This window comes from Polypterus senegalus, chromosome 3 (genome assembly GCF_016835505.1).
Source record: "Polypterus senegalus isolate Bchr_013 chromosome 3, ASM1683550v1, whole genome shotgun sequence".
NCBI classification, from domain to species: domain Eukaryota; kingdom Metazoa; phylum Chordata; class Cladistia; order Polypteriformes; family Polypteridae; genus Polypterus; species Polypterus senegalus.
This window is the reverse complement of record NC_053156.1, coordinates 45989158-46014771: the sequence shown is the minus strand read 5'-3', so window position 1 is coordinate 46014771 and position 25614 is coordinate 45989158. Positions and strand designations below refer to the sequence as shown.

Sequence of the window (25614 nt, the reverse complement as noted above, 5' to 3'; positions counted from 1 at the left end):
ACTTCCTGGTGTGGCGGAAGTGCTGAGGTCCAGGGCTCCCAACCACGGGCCCCTACAGGGTGGAGCTGCAAAGCTCTGTGCCCGTGGCCCCCAGAGCAACCAGGATGGCGACCCCCACGTGATCCAGGGAGCACATAGACCCCCCCCTCCGGTCCCTCAAGGCGTCCCGGCCGGGTCATTGCCCCTGGCATCCCTGACAATAGGCTGAAATCAAACAAATCACCAGGACCAGATAATATTCACCTTTGAGATATTAAGGCGGTTAGCTAGTATATATATATAAACGCTTGATGCATATTTTTAGGAAATCACTGCACACTGGGGAAATTCTGAAGGGATGGAAAATAGCAAAAATGATCCTATAATGTAAAAAGTAGAGAAGGATAAACAAATTGTGATTGCCTTTCCTTCACTATTAGCACTTATCTTGCTTCAAGAATCCTAGCCCACCTCTTTTAAGTCAGTGAGTAATTGATGTTATGTACGATTTGAAATTGGAAAAAATCAAATTTTCACTTAGAGGATCTGTTCAAAATATTTTTAAAAACCTGGCAGGATCTAATAAATAACATTTTAGAATAGGTATTTACATTGGGGAAAGGGATTCTCTTCTCTCTTTACTACTCTTAAAGTTTAAATCTGGCTTTTGGCCTTCCTCTCTTTCACATGGGTGGGTGTTGAATTGAATTTAGTTTAGGTTTGACTTGTTTGTGTGGAATGTTACTTGCTTTTAATAAATTCAGTAGAATAAAATGAGTGACCAGGAAGATCCAAACAACTATAAGCCAGTAAGCATAACATGCATCCCAGGAAAATTAATGGAAAGAATTATTAAGGATAAGACTGAGCAACACCTGGCAAGAACAAGAGTTTTACCGAGCAGTCAGCAGGGGTTCAGAGAGGGAGGTCGTGTTTTACTAACATGCTGGAATTCTATGAGGAGGCAACAAAACTGAATGATCAAAGCGGAGCACATAATATTATTTATCTTGTCTTTCAGAAAGCATTTGATAAGGTTGGGCATCAAACTAAAAGAAGTGGAAGTTCAAGGTGACGTTTGTAGATGGGTGCAGAATTGGCTCAGCATACAAAGCAGAGGGTTATGGTGCAAGGAACCCTATCAGAATTGGCTGATGCTAAGCATGGTGTTGCACAGGGGTCAGTGTTAGGGCCCTTGTTGTTTTTCATATATATGAATGATTTAGATAAATCACAGAGTTATCAAAGCTATAAGAACAAGTTTGTTAAGTCTGCAGATGATACCAAGACAGGTGGATTGACAGATAATTAAGAATCTGCTAACTCATTACAGAGGGGTCTTGGACAGCATACAGGCTTGGGCAAATTTGGGAACGATGAAATTTAATAGAAGTAAAAATAGAACTAAAAATATTAGGGTTTGAATACACAATGGGGGGTCTGAAAATCTAAATGACACATTAGGAGAAGGATTTAGTAGTCATAGTGGACTTGGCTTAATCAACTTCAAGAGAGTGTTCAGAAGCCATTAAGAAGGCTAACAGAATGTCAGGTTATATAGCGCCCTGATGTGTGGAGTACAAGTCCTAGGAGGTTCTGCTTAGGCTTTCTAACACACTGGTGAGGCCTCATCGGGAGTACTATGTGCAGTTTTGGTCTCCAGGCTACAAAAAGGACATAGCAGATCTAGAAAAGGTCTAGAGAAGGATAGATAGGATGATTCCAGGGCTAAAGGGGATGAGATACTGTATGAAGAAAAGATTAAAAGAGCTGAGCCATTTCAGTTTAAGCAAAAGAAGATTAAGAGGTGACATGATTGAAGTGTTTAAAATTATGAAGGGAATTTGTCCAGTTGATTAAGAACAAAGCAGAGGGTTATGGGTTATTTTAAATAAGTTAATCAAGAACATGGAGACACAGTTGGAAACTTGTTAAGGGCAAATTCGGTACAAACATTCAGATTTTTTTCTTCTCACAGAGATCCATAGACACATGGAATAAGCTACCAAGTAGCGTGGCAGACAGTAAGACTTTAGGGACTTGTATTGATGTTACTTTAGAAGAATTAAGTGGATATGACTGGTGAGCTTTGTTGGGCTGAATGACCTGTGCTCATCTAGAGTGTGTTCTGAAGTTCTAATAAAGACTACTTAGCTATGTCATATGATCTTGGATTAATTTCTTTCAACTTTTTCATTATTATTCTTCCTTCATTTGTTTTTCTTCTAACTTTTTCTTTGATTTCTTGTAAAACAATGTCAGTTATTTTCTTTCTATGAAAATGTGCTATTGAATTAAATATTGCTGTTTCTGTTCTTGTTGTTTTAAGGTAGCTGTACTTACTAATTATGGAGTCACTATAAACCTGTAAACATGCACATGTCAGTCTTGAGTGTGTCACTTAAGGAAATGATAATTTAAAAAGAAATTTGACCAAAAATTACACTATAAAGACACAAGCATTAGGTAACAGCAGCAGCAGCAGCAGCAGCCAGCCTTCAGCCTTTCATTGAAGGGGTAAGGAATAGGAGGATCAGGTACTTACCGAGTCCAAGACATGACACTCTGAGGCCAGACTTGCCCAGGTTCCTGCAACACAGAAAAAAATAAAAATCAGACATAAGTCTTGGCACTCATTTCAGCATTTTTTTCCATTGCATAGCAAAAATTTGTCTGATGGTGTTCCAGGCAATAAATCACCAGGAAAAAATCATGCCTGTCTAGCCACCATGAAACTTAAGTCATTGTTTTGCACATTGCAAGGTTTCAGCAAAATTTTAGCAGTGCAATTACTTTTCTTTAAAGAGCATCCCAAGGCTCCCTCTTCTCTCTCAATGTGCATTTCTCCAGTCATTTCACACTCTTGATGCTGTTTTTCTTTTATTTTTTTCTCCCTTAGTCAGGGGAACAACAGTAATGAGTAAGAAGCAGCCTTTGTGAGAGTGAGGGGCACCTAGATTATGACACCTTGCAGTGCTGAAGCCAGGGCACTCTTTAAACTAAGAAAAGATGTGCATCATCGAGGAGCCCAAGATGGGGGTGATCAGATCAGTTTACCAGTCAGGATCATTTATATTTGATCATTATGTTTAATATTTCTTCACTGGGTGGAACCCCTGTGAGCCACAGACACTGTTGTTTTTGTTAGCAAGTTCACCACTCATTGTTCATTAGTATGCAAGGCAAGCGGAGTAAACCATGGGAAACTGACTCCTCAGTTCGGATTTTTTACTGGCTGTCTGCACTGTACTGGACCTAACAGAGTATAGATCTGTACATATCACATTCTAATGAATTACTGGAATAGATAGATAGATAGATAGATAGATAGATAGATAGATAGATAGATAGATAGATAGATAGATAGATAGATATGAAAGGCACTATATTATAGATAGATAGATAGATAGATAGATAGATAGATATGAAAGGCACTATATTATAGATAGATAGATAGATAGATAGATAGATAGATAGATAGATAGATAGATAGATATGAAAGGCACTATATGATAGAAGCTTGGTAAGTGTCTTATGGTGACCAATCCAGAGAGAGGGGCTAAGGAGCAGAATGAATAGTCTTTCAGTATCCATTTCCCCCTCTAGACTGGAGGGATAGCACCCAGAAGAAGAATGATGGTACCTCCACTCAGCATTTCCCACTCAGCTTAGCCTTTCCCACCCAGGTTTGAAGCAGGACATATTCCCATATGACAGTTTTTATGTACTCCTGGTGTCAAGGAGCATCCTAACACCTCTCTGTCTATTTTTGAGAAAGAATTCTGTTCTTATTTGTAGGGTCTTTCGTTTGGAGCCATAATTGATTTTGACATGTCTCTTGTCATTCCAGTTTAGGATAGATAGATAGATAGATAGATAGATAGATAGATAGATAGATAGATAGATAGATAGATAGATAGATAGATGCTTGAGCTTGGTGCCAGTCTGTCATAAAATAAGTCATACTTATGCAAATCTGGCAAATCTATATTTACCAGTCTCACTTTCCTATATATCTTTGAGATGTAGGAGGATAACCGAGGGGACAGAGGGACTTGAGCAGCATGTGGGCTTTGAAGGAGAACTAGGAGGAGAGAGTCTTGGCATATGTGAAAATATGTTTATAATTTAATCAGGTAATATCATGGAGGAAAGATAAGATATTGATACCCAGGTTTTTAATAGGCTTTTTCTTACATGGTGTTATGACTAGTAGTCCAAAGGCATGTAAATCACGAAAAGCTGCAAAAGCCCTTCCAATAATTCACACTACAAGGGGATATACCAAACAGTAGGTGCTGGTGGTCTTTCAAACAGGGGAAGCACATTTTAGGCCTACATTATAAAACGAGTCAATTATTGCATCATGTTATTTATGTATAAATTCTACCCTCCTTTACCATCCATCCATTTTCCAACCCGCTGAATCCGAACACAGGGTCACGGGGGTCTGCTGGAGCCAATCCCTGCCAACACAGGGCACAAGGCAGGAACCAGTCCTGGGCAGGGTGCCAACCCACCACAGGACCCACACAAACACACCCACACACCAAGCACACACTAGGGCCAATTTAGAATCGCCAATCCACCTAACCTGCATGTCTTTGGATTGTGGGAGGAAACCGGAGCGCCCGGAGGAAACCCACGCAGACACGGGGAGAACATGCAAACTCCACGCAGGGAGGACCTGGGAAGTGAACCCGGGTCTCCTCACTGTGAGGCAGCAGCGCTACCACTGCAGCACCGTGCCGCCCACCCTCTTTTACTTTTATAGAAAATAGTCTGTGACCCTGTCATACCCACTAGCAGTCTTTTCTGAAGACTTGACCAGTTTCCTATCAATGGCCAGCAGAGCAATTTTGCTTAAATGATTTTGGCAGTATGACTTGACTCGTCTTAAGAAGGAGATAGAAATCTAATCATTTTGAATGGAATGGGACATGTCATTAAACACAAAGGATGACTGGAAGTGTGTGACCGAGAGAGAGTCATATTTGGATAATATTTCAGTGAATTCTCTGTAATTTCCCTTGTTAGCAGATTCACTACCCTCATCATGACCTATGAATGCCGGTTCTTGACAGCCAAGCAGTGAAGTGACGTCAATTAGGCGCTTAAGAAAGGCCCTGTTTTTTTTTTTTACTGTTTCATTGTGTTTTTTCCACCTGAGTGCAAACACCAAAATTAAATGCATGTTCTACCCTGACCCTGCCAAAACAACTTAACTGTGCACATGAACTCACATGTTCTTTGCTTTTCTCATGTCTTTTGTATGCCCTGTCAAAGATCCCCAAAACCCAGTTTTGACCAAATAACCTGAGATAGCTTCATTAAGAGACACGTCCAATAGTACATTCTCTTTGTCACAGCACTTCCAGTCATACCAAGAGAGTTGAATGACTAGTGATTTTTCCCTTACTTTTAAATCAAAGTAATCTTGGGCATTGGCCTGCAATGCTGTTTAATTCTGAGTCTTTCCTCATAAGGAAGACAATCAAATCAGGTCAATAATATTAGCATTGTCTGCCATTATACACAACCAACTAGCTGACTAGTTAGTACCCGCGTCCTGATTTGAAATAAACAAACAAACTTTACTAAAATGAAACATGGAGCAAACTCAAGAATGCTATATTTTTGTTTTCATTTATACTAAGATATGTACAGTTGACAATAGTGGGCTATATTCCTAGGAAATAACAGACTGTGAGCAGCTGCTTGACTCACGACTTCACTTCCAAAAATCTGCATGGGACTGAACTTAAAATGCTCCAATGCCAAAGCTCTGTCGATCAAAAAGAGGTGCAACCACTTTGACAGTTCCTCTACTCATCATGCAACAGCCCACCATTCTGGCCAGCCCACTGCCCGATTTACTCTCAGAAATGCTGAGCTTTCCTGGAAATGATGTTTTGAAGCATTTATCCAATAAATGTCTAGTTTTGCAGCACTGAAAACAAAGCATATTCTGAAGTGCCATCGAAGTGCAGCGATGCTGCACCTCAATAGGTTTTAATGGATTGTGCTGCCATGTAAATGTATGAGAAAATAAATCATGTTAGATGACATGCAAGAAATTATTGCTGATTATGAATGAACTAAGAAGGAAGTTGAGCACATTCTAGCACCGTCTTTGTAACAGCAATGTAAATACGACAACAAATATTTGACCATTTTTTTGTCATGACATTCTAGAGGAGTCATAGCTTTCCTTGTAGTCTTGGAGCAGTCGCTTCTGATACCAAACTCCAGGTAGATAAATGGGCAAACACAGAAACTTAAAAATAAAAAAGTTTTCTTCTACACGAAAATGCTTTGTCACACAATGAAGTTTCGGAGATCACAGTGACACAAGAAAGTTGCCAAAAAACGCAAGGCAATCCAAAGTGTACACCATACCAGTACAGAAATTCCAAAGCAATGTCCAAAAAACCGAGCACAGATGTCAAAAATCTGGAGATGACAAAAAGGACAAGCACAGAAAAAGTACACAAGTACTCATCAAAACTCCCAAGTACATTTGAAATGAACTGCCAGGAACGAAGGGAGACAATCTGGATTTATAGGGCGGAGGGCAATTTCTGGCTATGATTGGCAGGTGGCACTTCCTCTTGGGCAGCGTTTCTCAACCTTTAAGTATTTGCGACCCGAGTTTTAATCGCGCCCCCCTTTTTGAAAGGAGCCCACTAATACCAATTTGTTCTTTTTTAATTAATGATATATCATAGATGCATATTTTATTGTACCTACTTAACTTTTATTGACATTTATCTAACTCTGTATTTATTTTTCTAGTTTCAGAATGTAGTTTAAGTTAATTTGTTTTGGTTTCAATAGATGTATTTTTCATATTTTCGATTCTTGTTTTCTTTTTTTCACATCTTGGCGCCCCCCTTTTTGTTACTTCAGGGGGGGACCGCCCCACAGGTTGAGAACCACTGCTCTTGGGGAGCCACCCACAAAGCACATGGAACAGAGCTAGCTTACATACACTACAGTAGACGCAATCAAAAACAAAGAAAAATGAAAATACTCAACAAAGGTAACATGAACATCAATAAAACAATAAGTAATGAAAAAAAGATTCCCCCTGGTGGGTGTATTGGCTCCAGCAGACCCCCTTGACCCTGTAGTTAGGATATAGCGGGTTGGATAATGGATGGATGGATAGGGGGTGTGGTCTATGGCCGGCTTGTCATCAGGGGCAATACCCCCAGGCCGCCAGATGGAGCTCTCCCTGCAGCATGGAGGTGCCCTGGATACCAGCAGAGAATCATGGATTATGGAGTTTTCCCCTACAAACCTGCTGGATACCCCAGGGGCCAACAGAGGACACTGCAGGGAGGCCCAGAGAGTCACATGTGCCCTATAACCCGGAAGTGCGTCATAGGCAAAGCGACAGCGGAAATGACGTGCTTCTGGGGTGAAGAAGAAGACTTTTTCCCTGACCCGGAAATGATAAGGAATCACATGGACTGAGGATTGGGAACACTTCCGGGTCAGGGAATATAAAAGGACTCTGGGGACTCCAGACGACGAGCTGAGCTGGGTGGAAGGGTGGCAACGCGTCTGGGAGTGTGGAGGATTGGTTTATTGAGAATGATTATAGTGATTAATGAGTATTGTGGAGAGGAGGGTGCTTTGTGCACTGTTGTTAATAAATAAAGTCAATTATTGGACTTTTATCTGGTGTCTGGCATCTTGGACAAGGGTTCAAGGGAGTGATAGCCCCCCCTATCTTTCACAGGGAATAGGGGACCCTTGCTGAAGCACAACACATTACACATGTCATACAGCTGCATTTGAGTACTTTTTTTTATTTTTTATGTGCTTATCTTATCTTTGGACTGTTTCTTATTATGTTCAAACAGACTTAAATTATTATCATAGGAAAAAAATTCAGACGTGAGTAGGCTTTGCACCCTAGGAATCAAGTTACCTGAACTATTCTATAACATTTCAGTAATTCTTTACTGCTCTGATTTTTCTGATCATAAAATAGGTCATTACAATAGCAATTGTAAGAATTATGGCATTTGAGGTTACTCTAGAGTGCCTCTTTCTGCTCAAAAACTAATCAGCACATCGCCATCTCATAACAGGCCTAAGTTTCAAGTTTGGTGTTATTTTGTCCATTTTAGCTCTAGACTGTCCTCAAGAGACTACGACATACAGACACACAGACACACACTCGTCATTGAGATATCAATGTCTTCAGTATCAGGGGACCCTAAAACGTCAAGACCCATCGAAAACAAGAGATCCAAATTTTTGATGAATTTAAAGCTTTCAGTCCTCCCCCATAGACAATAGATTATGGAGGGAATGGCACAAAGCAAAAAAGTTTTCTAAAATTGGTGAGCATCACTCAGCTCTAAACAAAAATTAGGTTTTCATTTGAAACTGCTGATATTAAAGAGCTGGTTGTGTACCACATAAGGAAAGTGTGCAGCAGGTCATTGCATTTATGGTGCCCTGCAGTCAAAGGTCCCTTTATTCTTGGAGTGCAGTTTATGTTTTGCTGACCAGAAACATTTTGACCATTTTCCTTGTGCCTGACCCTGTTTTGGTTTTAAAGGTTCAGATTCAGAGGCTGAAGGGGAAAAGTTCTGAAGACAGACTAAAGGAACTGAATATATTCAGTCTAAATAAATATCAAACTCATGAGGGTGTTTCTTTGAAGTACATTCTTCCTCAAAGAGGCATGGATAAAAAGAAAAGCTGTCATGATATACCTGAACTTGACATTTCAAGGACCAGATTTTAGAGATCTCCTTCTTTTCCAGCACACCTATACCTTACTATCCGCTGATCTTTCAGCAGGGAGATGGATTAAAAGGGCCTTGGTGTAAGAAATTGCCATGACAGTTATTGTGGAATCATTTTTTTGTGGATTACTAAATGGGAACTAATGAACAAAAGCTAAAGGGGTGTAAAAAAGAAAAAAAAACATCAGGGTGCACTCAAGAATGAATAAGTCCAACATTCAAGGCAAACCAAGAGATATCAGAGGACAAAGAAAAAAAAATGAACCAGAATGTCCATGGTGTGATTGCTCACATTCACATAACAAGACTAAGCAAACATTACCACAGGAGAGGGTTGTAGAAGACACCAAAGGAAATCTCAGATTTGTCTCTTTATCCACCAGTCAGGAAGAAGATCTTTGACCCCCAGCTAACTTCATCTGTCTCTTTGCCCTCTGGAGCTCCTATTCACTGCTGGGCTCAAGAAGTCTTAGTGAAAGTCCTGTGGATATTTATGTTAAATGATTGCCAAAGGGGTTTCGCGTATTTGACAGTCAATGATGTTATTTGCCTTTATAGGCAGGTACCTCAAAATCTGTCTATACACACTGTGTCTTTAGCAATGGCAGTAGAATTAGAACACTCTAGACGAGAACAGGCCATTCAGCCCAACAAAGCTCGCCAGTCCTATCCACTTGCTTCCTCCAAGAAAACATCAAGTCGAGTTTTGAAAGTCCCTAACGTCTTACTGTCTACCACACTACTTGGTAACTTATTCCAAGTGTCTATCGTTCTTTGTGTAAAGAAAAACTTCCTAATGTTTGTGCGAAATTTACCCTTAACAAGTTTCCAACTGTGTCCCCGTGTTCTTGATGAGCTCATTTTAAAATACAAGTCTCGATCCACTGGACTAATTCCCTTCATAATTTTAAACACTTCAATCATGTCACCTCTTAATCTTCTTTTGCTTAAACTGTAAAGGCTCAGCTCTTTTAATCTTTCCTCATAATTCAACCCCTGTAGACTGGGAATCAGCCTAGTCGCTCTTCTCTGGACCTTTTCTAGCGCTGCTATATCTTTTTGTAGCCTGGAGACCAAAACTGCACACAGTACTCAAGATGAGGCCTCACCAGTGCATTATAAAGGTTGAGCATAACCTCCTTGGACTTGTACTCCACATATCATGGTGCTATATAACCTGACAGTCTGTTAGCCTTCTTAATGGCTTCTGAACACTGTTTGGAAGTTGATAGCTTGGAGTCCACTATGACTCCTAAATCCTTCTCATAAGGTGTACTCTCGATTTTCCGACCGCCCATTGTGTATTCAAACCTAATACTTTTACTTCCTATGTGTAATACTTTACATTTACGGACATTAAATTTCATCTGCCACAAATCTGCCCAAGACTGTATGCTATCCAAGTCCTTCTGTAATGATATAACAGATTCCAAATTATCTGCTAATCCACCTATCTTGGTATCATCTGCAAACTTAACCAGCTTGTTACTTATATTCCTATCTAAATCATTTATATATATTAAAAATAGCAGTGGCCCTAGCACTGATCCCTGTGAACACCACTCATAACATCGGCCAGTTCTGATGAGGTTCCTCGCACCATCACCCTCTGCTTCCTGTGTCTGAGCCAATTCTGCACCCATCTAAAAACATCACCCTGAACTCCCACTTCTTTTAACTTGATGCCCAACCTCTCATGTGGCACCTTATCAAATGCTTTCTGAGCAGTAGTGTCTTGGTGCACCTAAATGGGATTTTGCCTATTTGGAACCCCAACTCTTCCTAAGCTTTTCTGTTTGTTTATAAAAGAGACTCCAAGAAAGAAAGATAAAATCAGTAAACAACAGCTAGAAAATGGAGTGTGAAGTATCAGTCCTAAAAGGAGGGGCCTACCAGCAGGAGGCACCAGAAATGAGAATAAGATAAGCAAGCATAAAGCCCTGCACAAGATGTGTAAGAGTAAATCTTCAATAAACACCGGAAAAACATTTTTCTTGAAGACAGTTTTAGCAGTGTGGGGAAAAGCAGAACTGTGAGAACCTTCAGATGTCAACTGGAAATTATTTAGAGATGCTAAGTGAATAGGAATTAATGAGTTCTTTTAAGCAGAATGGCCTCTTTGTGTCTAATACTCTCAGTGTTTTTAACTCCTGGACCTGCAATAGCTTTTTTCTCCATACTTCTGCCCTGTATTATATTTCAGTTATATTATATGTTCAATCACCAGTGATGACTGTAACCCTGACCACTGGAGTCCATAAGTGATTACATTGCTCCTTTGTCATCCTCAGTAAGGTTACCTTGCTAATTCAATGAGCTGTTAAAAAATGACTGGAGATTTCTATGAAAGTATAAGGGCATCTTCTAAGGCACCAGTGAGTCTACAAAAATTACTCTCATCTCTCACACTATTCCAGCAGGGTCAAATCAGAAAATGTGCCAAAGAAATCTAAGGAAATTGAACACAGAGACAGTAAACGTTATTTAGAATGGTGTCTTCCACCTAAAAGAGATACTGCCCTGCTGGATAACCTCCTAGAAAAAGCACATTAAATGAGTCAATTTTATGACATTGATTCTGGTGTAGTTAGCAACTTTGTGAAATTCACAGATGACACTAAAATTGGAGGAATGGCAGACACTGAGGAGACAGCAAAACAATTCAAAAAGACAGTCTTCAGAACTGGATGAGCACATGGAAAATGCAGTTTAACTTAGAAAAAGTGCAAAGTGCTACATGTGGGCAACAGCAACATCTCTCTATATATAAAATCTAATGTCTGTCTCTATGTCTGTCTGTATGCTTGTCCGCTTTTCACGAGAGAACTACTTAACGGATTTAGATTGGATTTGGATGCGATATTGGGACAGCTTAGCTATTAGCTAAACAAACAAGCATGATGGACTGAATTGTCTCATCTTGCTTATCAAATTCCTTATTTTCAGATCTTCTTATGTGTTCTTCTAATCAAAAGGTAACTTAAGAAGGAAATTTACCAGTCTGCTGAGACATTTCCTGCCATATTTAACACATTCTAGATATATTTTCTCTCCTAACTTCCACCCATGCCCTTTTCCCAGCTCCACCATTAGTTTGGGGTCTAGTAGCAGTCATGATATGGCCGGGCCTATCACTTTGTCCTAATTGACTAGTTGAGGACGCCTTATTGCTTATGTGCCAAGTTCAAATTCCAGTAACCTGAATATTATGCTGGTATGGCTTATTAAACTATTATGAAGTTGAATCTATACAATGGGAGAAGGGGGCTTGGGAAAATTCACAGAAAAAAAAACAACTGGAAATCAGAGCTGAGGTTGTACCTTTATAGTGCACATTACTTACATAAAGTTCCACACTGAATAGAGGCCAGCATGCCAAGTGGGACATCACATTAGGCAGCACTAGTGTCAAGGTGAAACAAGATGAAATGAAATCTCCTGATTGCGCACAATATTGCCATGTGTTAGCTTTCTGTGTTGGTAGGGTGAAAAGATGATCAAGTCACATGGCCCAGTAAGATTAGCCCCTCTGAAAGTAACCTTTACTCAAAGCTGATAAAATTAGCTTAGCTCATCCCTGGAGAGCCACCGACAGGTGTCCATTAAGTCATAATCAACTAGGGCATACCAGGCTGTGAAAGCCCAAGAAAGGATGTAGGTGAGCATAGCAGACAGGAAAGCAACTTTTGTTCATATTCAATGATCCATCCATCCATCCATCCATTATCCAACCTGCTATATCCTAACTACAGGGTCATGGGGGTCTGCTGGAGCCAATCCTAGCCAACACAGGCGCATGGCAGGAAACAAACCCCGGGCAGGGTGCCAGCTCACTGCAGGGCACACACACACACCAAGCACACACTAGGGACAATTTAGAATCGCCAATGCACCTAACCTGCATGTCTTTGGACTGTGGGAGGAAACTGGAGTACCCAGAGGAAACCCACGCAGACACGGGGAGAACATGGAAACTCCATGCAGGCGGGACCTGGGAAGCAAACCTAGGTCTCCTAACTGTGAGGCAGCAGCGCTATCCGCTGCGCCCTGTAGTTAGGATATAGCGGGTTGGATAATGGATGAATATGACAGCTGACTTTAAGCTACAGGACACCTTGTTCTAAATCTGGAGGAAGAAGTGATGGCTTCAATGAACATGAAGCCTGCTAAATATACCTTCATTTTGGGGGGATTTTGAGGAAAAATGGTGACAGAGTTAGCTGATAACCAGTTTAATGCTGTCATGGCCTAATGTACCATCAGGGTGACTTGGCTGTGCATCCTGAGGCCCTGCTTGCAATGGGGTCTTTGCATATGTGAGAGAAAACAATGCCTAATAACAGGAATATCCCAAAATTTCACCAACAGTAGAGGCACTCACAGCAATCTGCTATTCTGCAAAGTCCCCTACCTTACTTTCATCCTTATGATTGTAAACTTATCTTGTCAGACCTAAATAAAAAAGCTTTTAAAAGAAAAAGTATGAATCCTGGTTGGTTGATATAGGTGGGTCAAATTTGGTGATCATTCCAAACGAGAGCTCAGTGGTGCAATGAAAAGAAAAAAATGTCCAAAAAGAAACTACGGCTAATATTTTCAAAAAACAAACAAAATCAAAAACATCTCTGTGGTAGACAATGAGGCCACTGCAGAAGATAAAATGCACCAAACAACCCAAACAAAGGAGCTCCTTTTCACTGTTTTATTTCAACTATGTGACCCCAAAACCTTCAGTTACATGTAATTTTTTGGCACAAAGTGGCATTGGCCTTTAAAAATGTTTCTTTCTTCTTTGTTAATTGCACTAACAGAATAAAGTTGAGATCCACAAATGTGATATTGCATTCATCATTTCGTTTTTTATATTCATTGAATTACATAAATGAACAAGTACTAGGGTGTTGTACCCTGTTAGCCATTATGAATGTAGTGAGAAGTCAAGGAAAATGACACCTTTTATTGGCTAACCAGAAAGATTACAATATGCCAGCTTTAGAGACAACTCAGGCCCCTTCTTCAGACAAGATGTAATGTGTCATTTTGTTTGACTTCTCACTACATAAATGAACAAAAAATGAATGATATGGAGTTTTGAATTATTTTCTATTTCAATCCCTGTACCTGATGTGTTATTGCCATATGTGACGTTCATAATGTGTGTGCCTTTGGTGGGGCGTATTCAGATGAAGTGACGGATTGCCTTTTTTAGGCATTGAAGGGGTCTTAATCTGGCCTTGAATGCTATGCTTAAATCCAAAAGATGCAAAAAATTAAATCACTTGTTAGGTTGGACTACAGTGTTTATCAAATCAGCAACACTAGCAAGGAAAGAGTTTGTTGACCAGCGTCCAGAGAAATCACACAGAGGGTACGTGCAATGGGAGAACAAAACAATTCAATCTGGTTGAAAGCAAAGACTTTTGCAGTTAATTAGATATCTTGAGTCGGGGTTACCCTTTCATCTAGAGACACTGGTACTAGCTATGGAGAGAAAAATATTTTACATAGAAAATGTAAAAGCTTAAAGCCCAACTAACTGCCACGTACCAAGGGGCTACCTGAAAATACCCAGGAGTTCCAGGTTGTTGGCGAGTTAACTTGCTGTACTCGAGGCAGACCTCAATATTTTCCAGTTCCTAGGCAAACCTGTATGTGTTATTAGTGCTGCAACTCAGCCATTTTTAGTATGGTTTTGGATAATGTAGAATTAAAATTTACATAAATTTTCTAGTTATATTTTAGTTTAAATGTTGTGATTTTGGGTGGCGCAGTGGTAGCGCTGCTGCCTCGCAGTTAGGAGACCCAGGTTCACTTCCCGGCTCCTCCCTGCGTGGAGTTTGCATGTTCTCCCCGTGTCTGCGTGGGTTTCCTCCCACAGTCCAAGGACATGCAGGTTAGGTGGACTGGCCCTAGTGTGTGCTTGGTGTGTGGGTGTGTTTGTGTGTGTCCTGCAATGGGTTGGCACCCTGCCCGGGATTGGTTCCTGCATTGTGCCCTGGGATTGGCTCCAGCAGACCCCCGTGACCCTGTGTTTGGATTTAGCAGGTTGGAAAATGGATGGATGTGATGATTTTTTTATCATTATCTTTTCAAATTACGGTGGGGTCACTGTTTTTAACATAAACTGCCATAATGCAATGACCTATCATCAGAGCAGTGGTGGAGGATGTACTCAGACAATTTACTTAAGTAAAAGTACAAATAAACCAGCAAAATGTACTCTAGTAAAAGTTGAAGTATTTCATTGACTTTTCTACTTACTGTAAGTCAAGTAAGTAATTATTTGGCTTCTAAACATACTTAAAGCATTAAAGTGAAATTATTTGTAGAATACGTCCCTTGGTATAACAGTATAATATGGCATTAGGAGTGCCCACTGAACTTATATTATGATAAATACAAAAATAGTACATAATACATAGTGGATGATTAGGGGGGCAGAATGAATGAGGCTCTACTGGTCAATTTAGCCAGAACATCAGGATAAACCCTGCTCTTTTCGAACGTTGCCCAGGGATCTTTAATGACCACAGTTTTATGTCTCATCTGTGTTTTCGTGCCAGTTTTGGTTTTAGTGGTGTGAGCTGCATGTTTTGGGTGTCAGTAATGCTGGAGGACTTCTCCCAAGTCTCAGTTAGATTCCCAACAGGATTTCTCTTCTCTTTGCACAAACAGGCCTCACAAACACAGAAGCAGGGAAGCAACCCCATAATAGGAAGCTGCTAACAATACTCTTCACGGTTAAGGATGATGTTCTCAAGAGGATGTGAGGGTTTTGTGTGTTTCAGCCAAGGTTAGTCTGTGTGGGTTTTCCTCCCATATAACGGTGACATGCTTATTAAGCTAATTACCAATTGTAAACTGGTCATTGCTTGTGCCCAATGCTGCCTGGATAGCCACTAGTTTTCCAGATCATGAACTTAAGTGAGTTAAAAGTAGATGGCTGACTGGATATATGGAGTTAATTATTTTTGTTATTTACAGTATAGTATATTATAAATGTAGACAGATGAATCTTCTTTGTAGTATCTGCACATTCTCCAAATGTTTACATTGTTTCCTTTGCAGGCTTCTTATTTCTTCCCGTAGTCAAAAGTTATGCAATTATATTGATTCACAAAACAAAATCGATAAGTATAAGTCTGCCCATTCTTCTTCTTCTTCTTTCGGCTGCTCCTGTTAGGGGTTGCCACAGCGGATCATCTTCTTCCATATCTTTCTGTCCTCTGCATCTTGTTCTATTACACCCATCACCTGCATGTCCTCTCTCACCACATCCATAAACCTTCACTTAGGCCTTCCTCTTTTCCTCTTCCCTGGCAGCTCTATCCTTAGCATCATTTTCCCAATATACCCAGCATCTCTCCTCTGCACATGTCCAAACCAACACAATCTCGCCTCTCTGACTTTGTGTCCCAACCATCCAACTTGAGCTGACTCTCTACTGCACTCATTTCTTATCCTGTCCCTCCTCGACACCCCCAATGCAAATCTTAGCATTTTTAACTCTGGCCATCTCCAGCTCTGTATCCTGCTTTCTGGTCAGAGTCACCATCTCCAACCCATATAACATAGCTGGTTTCACTACCGTCCTGCAGACCTTCCCTTTCACTCTTACTGATATCTGTCTGAGTATGGATGCATTGATAATTTAGATAGTTTAGAAGTATCTGTAGAATTCCCTTTTCATACCTTGATGAAATAAACTCATTCCATATTGCCATCTTGCAACATTTAAACTGCACTGGTATCCGGAAAGTTGCCGGTTCGAATCCCCATTACTGCCAAAAGAGATCCTACTCTGCTGGTACCTTGAGCAAGGCCTTTAACCTGCAATTGCACCAGGGGTGCTGTACAATTGCTGACCTTGTGCTCTGACCCCAAGGATTATGCAAAAATTAACAAATTCCTAATACAAGAGATTGTATAAGGTGAAATACAGAACACGCACACACACACACACACACACACACACAGAGTTCCCTCATAACTACAGGAGACTTGGTTGGAATACTGGCTGTCCCACTCAATATCTGTAGGGAGTCTGCATGTTCTCCCTGCTGTTTTTTTTTTTCATCTTCCAGAAATGTTCAGATTAAGATGCTAAGTGACTTTCAAGGGGCCCAGTATGAGTGACTGTGCTCGAGTGAGCCCAGCTCCAGACTGGCATGCCATCCAGGGTCGTTTTCTGCTTTGCCGCAGGGAAAAACTCCCAACTCTGCATGACCCTACAGTGGGAAGAAGCAGCTCAGCAAACGCAGATGAATCGGTGCAAAATGCACCAAATGCATAATTTCGGCTCCAGTAAACCCCTGTTGCAGATCAAAATATGAAGATTTCGTCAAACATTATGAGTCACAAAGTCTACACAGATTGACCCAACTGGGATTTCAAACCATTGCCTTGGAGCTGTGAGGCAGCGGCACCAACACTGTAAGTGCAGCGGCGCTTGTATCCTGCATGTGGTGGTTAATTATTAATGCAGGGGTTATTAATTCATATATCTTTCTAATGTGGGTAATTATTCTTGTTAAATGCTAAGCTTGTCCGGCCTAAAGCTGACTTGTCTATGAGTTACTAATGGATATTTCTAATTATTAAGGTGTTACCATTTGATTTTGATGTTAAATAATGCCTGGAATGGCAATTGATATCTCTCTCCCTTGAGAGTTATTAAGAATATCCAAGTTAATAAATAATATTGATATCAAAAGCAGGTCATTAATAAAGTTTGGAGTTCTTATCTTAAATTAATTTTGTGTTGACTATTTTGAAAACAACTCTGAATGAATACTTCAGTTAATTCTGAAGATCTGGGCTACCAATTACTTTTATGCCTAAAGTAATTAGGTATGCGGGGCAATTATTTACTATTTTTTTAATTATGGGTCTAGGCTGCTGTTTATGTAGGGTGAGTGATGAGTCCCGGGGCTAGTTTAGATCTGTACATATGAGTTAGCTTTTCGATGCTAGTTGTTTTTGGGTGGTGTTTCATTATTGTGCCTCCAGCACAGCCCTGCATGGGCTAACAGCCCAGTGATGATCTCCACTATGTCAGGTTAATACACTGGGGAGCACCCTGTGGTTTAATTATCTGGAGTGATTGCTGGAAAGAGTGATAAATTAGTCTTAGCAGGTTTCATATCAAGACAAGCTGGATGACAATCTGCCTGACTGGCAGAGCGGACTATACGAACAGCCCCCCATGCCTGGTTACCCTCCAAAAGTGTCTTTTAATAGATACGATCACAGGCTTAGGAAAAGTGCATTTTATAGGGAGAAAAAAATGACCACAGTATTAAAGTGAAAATGCCTACTGTCTATTGACCTAGATTGGTGAAAATGCACTTTAAGAAATAAAAAAGGATGGATGCTGGATGTTGCATTGTTATGATATTTTTTGCTTATTATGAAAGGAGCAACATAAGATTGCTTCATTTGCAGCAATACTGAAACAATTACGGCATAACCAATGACATTTCTGCATGAACGCTCCACCAGATGTTGCACAAAATAAATTCAAAAATTACCCCATCAATTTATTATTAAAATGTTCATAACAATCCTCACCTTCATCTCCTTAAGCATGTCTGCTCAATTTTCTATCATATCCTGTAATTACTTACCGTATATACTCTCGTATAAGTTGGGTCCTGAAACCCGAAAAATCGATCATAAAATCAGACCCTGACTTATACACCCGTTCAAAAATGCGACACTTAATTCTTCTTTTTTTTTTAACATCTTGCTTCCTCCAGTCTCGCACCAGTTTCTCAGACACATTGAATTTTGTTGTAGCAGCACAGTTACCAATTTCTTTTGCCACTCAATGACTTTTAATTTAAAACCAGCTTCATATTTTCTTCTGAACAAGCGCACCATTGTAGATAAGGGATGCTCTTACGATAATGGTGCATGATGTTGTGATACAAAAAACACAAAACAGTGCAAAATTCACTTTGGAATAGTTTGGGTAATACTGTGTGGTCATTTAGGCACAATACATAGAAAAGAAGGCCGTGTGCTCCATGGTTACTCTCTCAGGTGGGCGTTAGCATATCATAATCTGTTGGACCAATAGCGTGACTTTTCTGCATTCGACTTATACGACCGACATTATAAAATACTAGAAATTATACGATAGAATCAAACCCCCGACTTATCCGTGGGAGAACTTAAACGCGAGTATATACGGTATCTAGAAAAACATTGCTTCTTGTAGTATGTGAACTTGTCTTAATGCTTGGTTCTGCAAGTCTGTTTGTGGCCGAGGCGATGGACCAATTGACCATCCAGTGTTCTCTATACCCTTAGGTGTGCGAATGTATGTGCAACCTGAAGATTCCAGTTTAGCAATGGGGCTTGAAGATATTAAAATAAGGACTATTTTTTGCTGTTTTTCTTCTTTTTTTTTCTAATTGTGTGTTTACACTTCCAATTTGAGCTTTTGTCAGTTGTAGCCAAGCACACGCACCAGGTAAGAGATAGGTAACGTCTAGCACCGCTTTCTCTCTTCAAGGTAGCCACAGTAATTGAACAAAAAAAGAGAAGAACGTTATCAAAAATGCATTCCTCACAAGACATTATATTGCATCTTGATTTTAACCCACTGCTAAGGTGGACTGCTCTAAATTTGAAAAAAGCACAAAGGAAGACATTGTGTGTTCCTTCAACTCTGGAAATTAAAGCTCCTGTTTCAAAGAAGTGTAGAATCCAGCTGCAGATATGAAAAAATAAGCTAAGCATATACATTATATGACTAAGCTAAGGATATATTTGACTATATACTTTTAAGATGAGCTCTGATTAAGAATATTAATGATGAGCACTGGAAGTAACAATTAAGACTGGAAAATGATACTAGAGATATGTGAAACTTAACTGACTGATATATACACTCACTTGCCACTGTATTAGGTACATCTGTTCAAATGCTTGCAACCACAAATATCTTATCAGCCAATCACATGACAACAACTTAATGTATTTAGGCATGTAGACATTGTCAAGATGACCTGCTTAAGTTCAAGCTGAGCATCAGAATGGGGAAAAACAGTGATTTAAGTGACTTAGTTGTTGGTGCCAGACGGGCTGGCCTTGGTATTTTAGAAACTGTTGATCTACTGGGATTTTCACACACTACCTGCTCTAGGATTTACAGAGAATGGTTTGAAAAAGGGAAAATTAAGGGAAAATAACCACTTATTACAACCAAGGTACCCAGAAGAGCATCTCTGAATGCCAAACACGTTGAACCTTGAAGAAGCTGGGCTACAGCAGCAGAAGATCACACTGAGAGCCACTCTTGTCAGCTATGGAAAAGGCAACTGAGGCTTCGATTTACATGGGCTGACCAAAATTGGCCAATAGAAGATTCAAAAAAAGATTAGAAAAATGTTGTCTGGCCTGATGAGTCTCAATTTTGGCTGCAACATTCATATGATAGGGTCAGAATTTGATGTCAACAACATGAAAGCATAGTTTCATCCTGTCTTGTATCAACGGTTCAGGCTGCTGGCGGTGGTATAATGGTGTTGGTGATATTATCTTGGCACACTTTGGGCCCCTTATTGAGCATCATTTAAATACCACAACCTACCTGATTCTTGTTGCTGACCATGCCCATCCATTTTTGAGTGTACACATCTTCTGTTGGCTGCCTCCAGCATGATAATGTGCCATGTCACAAAGCTCAAAACATCTCAAGCAGGTTTTTTGAACATGACAATGAGTTCACCCTACTCAAATGACCTTCACAGTCACTAGCTCTCAATCCAATAGAGCTCCTTTGAGATGTAGTGGAATGGAAGATTCATATTGTAGCAACCCAGCAGTCCGCACTGGCGGAGTGACGCCTTGTGGGTAAATTATGTAAAATAGTTGTGGGGAATTTATGGGAAATTTATGTGAAAGTTATTGTGTGTAAAGATTAACTAAGTTCGTAATTGTCTTTCCTGTTGTAAATGTTATATGTGTTTGTGCGCAGCCCCGGTGGGGTGGGTTGGGATATCGCCGTCCGGGGTTGTAAAAATGTAAATAGATACCGCCGTTAAGAAATGTCGTTTTGTTGTTGACCTTGACAGTGGTTAAGCGGATGAATTTGAGCTTTGCTTTCTGGCTATCTGTGAATAAAGAGATACAACAGGACAGAGCTGTTATTCATTGCTAAGATTTCATCTAAGCAATTAATGCCGAGACACTCGGAGTCGTGCGGTGTATGGGACACGAGTGCTCGTTACTTAAGAAGCTGGGTACAGCTGCGTGCTGCCGAGACGCTCGTAGTCGTGCGGTGTATGGGACACGAGCCGTACTTAAAGAGCTGGGTACAGCTTGCGTGCCTAATGCTGGCAATCCGCTAGCCGACAGCTTGGAAGAGGTGCACGGCGAAATTGGCTTGAAAATCTTCAAGACTCGACCACGGGTCGCTACATTGGTGTCAGAAGTGGGAGACCAGGCTGTTTAGAAGACGCCGTCATGGAACAGAGTCTTGAAGAAGTAGAGCGTGCCATCTTAGAGAACAGCGTTATGTTAAAGCGCCTGATCAGCGGAGCTGTGCGGAGAAAAGAGGCAGACCGACCTGATGGTGCCAGTGTTCCCCGGACAGTGTTGCGATCGTCCAAGCACGGCCAGAGTGGGTCGTCGGCAGCCACCGCGATACCCCAGGTTACCAGTCGGCCGGTCCTCTTCTCGGTCACCTGCTAAGCTGCCGCGATACAACGGATTGACGCCCTTAGAGCCCTACCTTGCACAAGTGGACCTGGCCGCGATACACAATGAGTGGAACCGCGAAGAAGCTGCGACACACTTGGCCCTTGGTCCCGCACTACAGGTACTCATTGATCTGACATCAGAAGAGTGTCGTGATCTTCAGGCTCTCACAGCTGCTCTCACCAGTCGCTTTGGACAAAGAACTTCAGCAGAATGCAACAGAGACAAGCTGACTAGCCGGCGTCGGCATGAGGGTGAGAGTATAGGAGCCTTTGCCGCTGACGCCAGGGTATTGACACGAAAAGGTTATCCTACCTTCTCGACAACAGTGAGGGAAGAACTCGGACTTCATGCTTTCCTGCGGGGCCTCACACCAGAACGTCTTCGCCAGCATGTCTGTCTATCATCACCCCGAGATTTGAGCGAGGCAATGAGAGAGGCTGAGCGGGTCGAAGACATACTACAGGCGGAGTCACCGGCAAAACGAACACCACGACCGAGTCGATTAACCAGAGCCGTTGACGAAGGGTGGAAGGGGACCTGTCTGAGGTAATGGAGGTCAGCCGCGCCCAATCAACATCCACCCCCCGACAGAGACAACGAGTGGACTGCTGTTTTCGATGTGGAGAGCCAGGACACTTTGCCAGGGATTGCCCCGCCCCAAGTCCGTTACCTCGTACAGCATCACCGCAGGGAAACGACATCGGGGTGAGGCCGTGAGGGGGCCCTCGCTCCGTTTTCAGCACCCTCAACAAAGACTGCTTCAAAGTTGGGCGCTGTGGATTTTCCACTGGACTATACCTGGACTGCACTATTGATGGATGGCCATGCAGTGCCTTAGTGGACACGGGGTCCACTATTTGTTTGCTGAGAAAAGGAGTGTTACCCGAACAGCTGGTCTTCTTCCGAGGGCTGGACCCCACAAATAGCGAACTACGCGGTTACGGGTGAACGGACAGTAATGCCCGGAAAGAAACTGTTATCTGTGATGGTAGGGACGAGCCAGACCAACCACGAATTCTGGCTTGCAGATATAAAAGATCCGTGCATTATCGGGTTGGACTTGTTGGCCCACTGGGGAGCATGTGTTGATGTCTCTAGGGCCGTCCTTTGCTTAAGTAATGAGACTGTGCCGCTCCAAACGGGCCGGAACCGTCCTGGAAGGGCTGCTGGCTTGGATTTGCCTGAATCCTGCGGCTCACCGGCTCCCGATCGTTGCTCAGGAGATGCAGAGGCTCAAGGGGATCCTCAGGAGAATGTTGCAGCTCAGACCAGTGCTTCCCAGCGGTCTTCCTCACGCGACCACCCATCAGCTGAGACCGTCGCCGCTGTAGAGGAATTGGGCCGTCGAAGTGGGGAACATCTGAGCGCGACACAGCAGGAGCAACTTCAGCAACTTTTGAGAGACTATGTGGACGTTTTGCGGCTCGAGAGGAGGACTGTACTAGAACGAATTTAGTGAAACATCACATAGACACTGGCCATGCTGCTCCCATTCGTTTTGCGCCCCCACCGATTGCCTCTTGCGAAGCGTCAAGCTGCCGAGGAAATGATTTGTGAGATGGCAGCCAACGACGTCATTGAGCCTTCGGACAGCCCCTGGGCTGCACCAATGGTCATGGTACGGAAGAAAACGGGGTTGGCGCCCCTGTGTGGACTTTCGAAGGTTAAACGAAGTCACTCGAAAAGACTCGTACCCACTGCCACGCATCGATGATGCACTGGATTATGTGACTGGATCCTGCTGGTTCAGCACCTTGGACTTGCGCAGTGGGTATTGGCAAGTGGAACTAGCACCAGAGGACCGACACAAAACCGCATTCACCATAGGGCAAGGGTTGTGGCAATTCAAAGTGATGCCGTTTGGGCTGTGTAACGCACCGGCCACTTTTGAAAGACTGATGGAGAGGGTGCTGAAAGACATTCCCCGAACCCGGTGTGTGGTCTATCTGGACGATTTGTTAATCCATGCCAGAGACTTTGATCAGGCTATTCACAACTTACGGGAAGTCTTGACGGCCATTCGGTAGCGCCGGGTTGCGGTTGAACCCCGCAAAATGTAACCTCCTCTCCCAACAGACTCAGTTTCTGGGACATGTGGTTAGCGAAGTGGAGTGGCTACCGACCCAACAAAGGTGACTGCCGTGAGCAACTGGCCCCCACCAGCCAACGTCACCGAGCTGCGGAGCTTTCTGGGCTTAGCCTCATACTACCAAAGATTCGTGAAAAACTTTGCAACTATTGCTAACCCCTTGCACCAGCTAACGAGTAAGGGCCAACAGTTCGAGTGGACGGAGGACTGCGCCGATGCCTTCCAACAACTCAAAGCTGCTCTTACCAGTGCACCTGTCCTGGCATACCCTGACCCCAACCAACCCTTTATATTGGACACGCCAGTAATGTGGGGGTCGGCGCAGTACTCTCCCAAAAGGGGGAGACCGGAGAAAGAGTGGTGGCCTACTATAGTTGCAGCCTCAGTCGGCGGAGAAAAACTACTGTGTTACCCGGCGGAACTATTGGCAGTGATCTTGGCAGTGCGACACTTCAAGCCTTACCTTTTGGGCACTAAGTTCACGATTCAACTGACCATGCTAGCCTTACATGGCTGTTAAACTTCCGGCAACCTGAGGGCCAGGTGGCAAGGTGGATAGAAATACTTCAGGAGTATGATTTCGAGGTGCAACATCGACCAGGGCGGCAGCATGCAAATGCTGATGCCCTCTCCAGGCGACCATGCGTCCTCGACGACTGTCGGTATTGCCGCCGGCAAGAGGAAAGGGTATGGGACCATCATCATCAGCAGCCGGACTAGAAGAACGGATGGAGCAGAGGAACCATTCACCATCGACCAGTTAAGGCAACTACAAGCAGACGACCAAGTGCTGAAGGAGGTAAGGGGCTGGCTGGAGACCCAGGAATGCCCGATTGGCAAACCGTATCTTCCCAAGGGCCGGAACTCAAGTTGTTACATTCGCAGTGGGGCAGCCTGGAGTTGCACGATGGTGTGATCTACCGAAGATGGCAGGCACCAAGAGGGGGTACTGACCATTTGCAACTTCTGGTTCCCATGGCTTTACGCACAACGGTCCTCCGTTGGGTTCATGGAGCAGCTGGATCTGGGCACTTTGGAAATGCAAAGACAGTGCGTCGGCTGCGGCAGCGATTCTATTGGCCCGGATGTCGACAAGATGCGGAGATGCACGTCCACTGCTGTGACGTTTGCACGGCGCAGAAAGGACCTGGTCAACGCTCTCACGCGCCACTACAACAGTATCTCGTCGGGGCTCCCATGGAGAGGATTGGGGTAGATGTGCTGGGTCCTTTCCCTACCACAGAGGCCGGAAATCGTTTTGTTTTAGTGGCGATGGACTATTTTACCAAATGGCCGGAGGCATACGCCATTCCAGATCAAAGTGCCTCCACAGCCGCTCAAAAACTGCTGGACGAAATGTTCACTCGATTGGTGCCGAATGAACTGCACAGCGACCAGGGGCGGAACTTTGAGAGCCGGTTGTTTAAAGAGGTGTGTCAGCGGGTGGGGTGAAGAAGACCGACCACCCCTTCACCCGCAAGCGATGGACTGGTAGAACGGTTTAACCGCACCTTGGCCGCCCAACTTGCGATCCTCACTAGTCAACACCAGAGAGACTGGGATCAACATTTGCCTCTGGTCTTGTGGGCGTATAGGACGGCTGTTCAGGAATCGAGTCAGTGCACACCGGCGGGGCTGATGTTCGAAGGGAGATGCGCGCGCCGGTGGACTTGGTGTTTGGCTCACCCCCTGAGCCTGAGCTTGCTGGCGGTCACGAAACGGACTATCTCCGACGATTGAAAGAGCGACTGGACACTGTACACCAACTGGCCAGAGAGGCCCTAGAGGGAGCTGGAGCCCGCCAGAAGCGGGCATATGACACTCGGGCGCATGGTCCAACCCTGAAGCAAGGGGACAAAGTGTGGGTGTTTTGCCCCCAGAGGAAACGGGGTTGTCCCCAAAACTGACGCACCATTGGCAGGGACCTGGAGAAATTTTGGATGCAATTTCGGACGTGGTTTTCCGAGTCCGAATGCCTGGACGGGGCAGACGGGTGGTGCTGCATAAAGACCGTTTGGCACCATACCACCCATTGGCCCCAGCACCAGAAAGACTTGAGAACCAAAG

At 42.9% G+C, this 25614-nt stretch overlaps 1 protein-coding gene across 2 annotated transcripts in view; it reads right to left on the bottom strand.

Moving 5' to 3' along the window:
* LOC120525098 (voltage-gated potassium channel subunit beta-3-like) overlaps positions 1 to 25614 on the bottom strand; it is a 242011-nt gene that overhangs the window by 86342 nt on the left and 130055 nt on the right. Inside the window, exons 1-2 of one of the 2 annotated variants that reach the window (XM_039747101.1) lie at positions 2773 to 2789; positions 2525 to 2568 (exon numbers count right to left, since the gene is read on the bottom strand). In XM_039747101.1, coding sequence (XP_039603035.1) covers positions 2525 to 2568; positions 2773 to 2789 — 61 coding nt within the window. Of the gene's footprint in view, positions 1 to 2524; positions 2569 to 2772; positions 2790 to 25614 lie in introns of those variants that run through there. The other variant, XM_039747100.1, reaches the window with a different exon arrangement.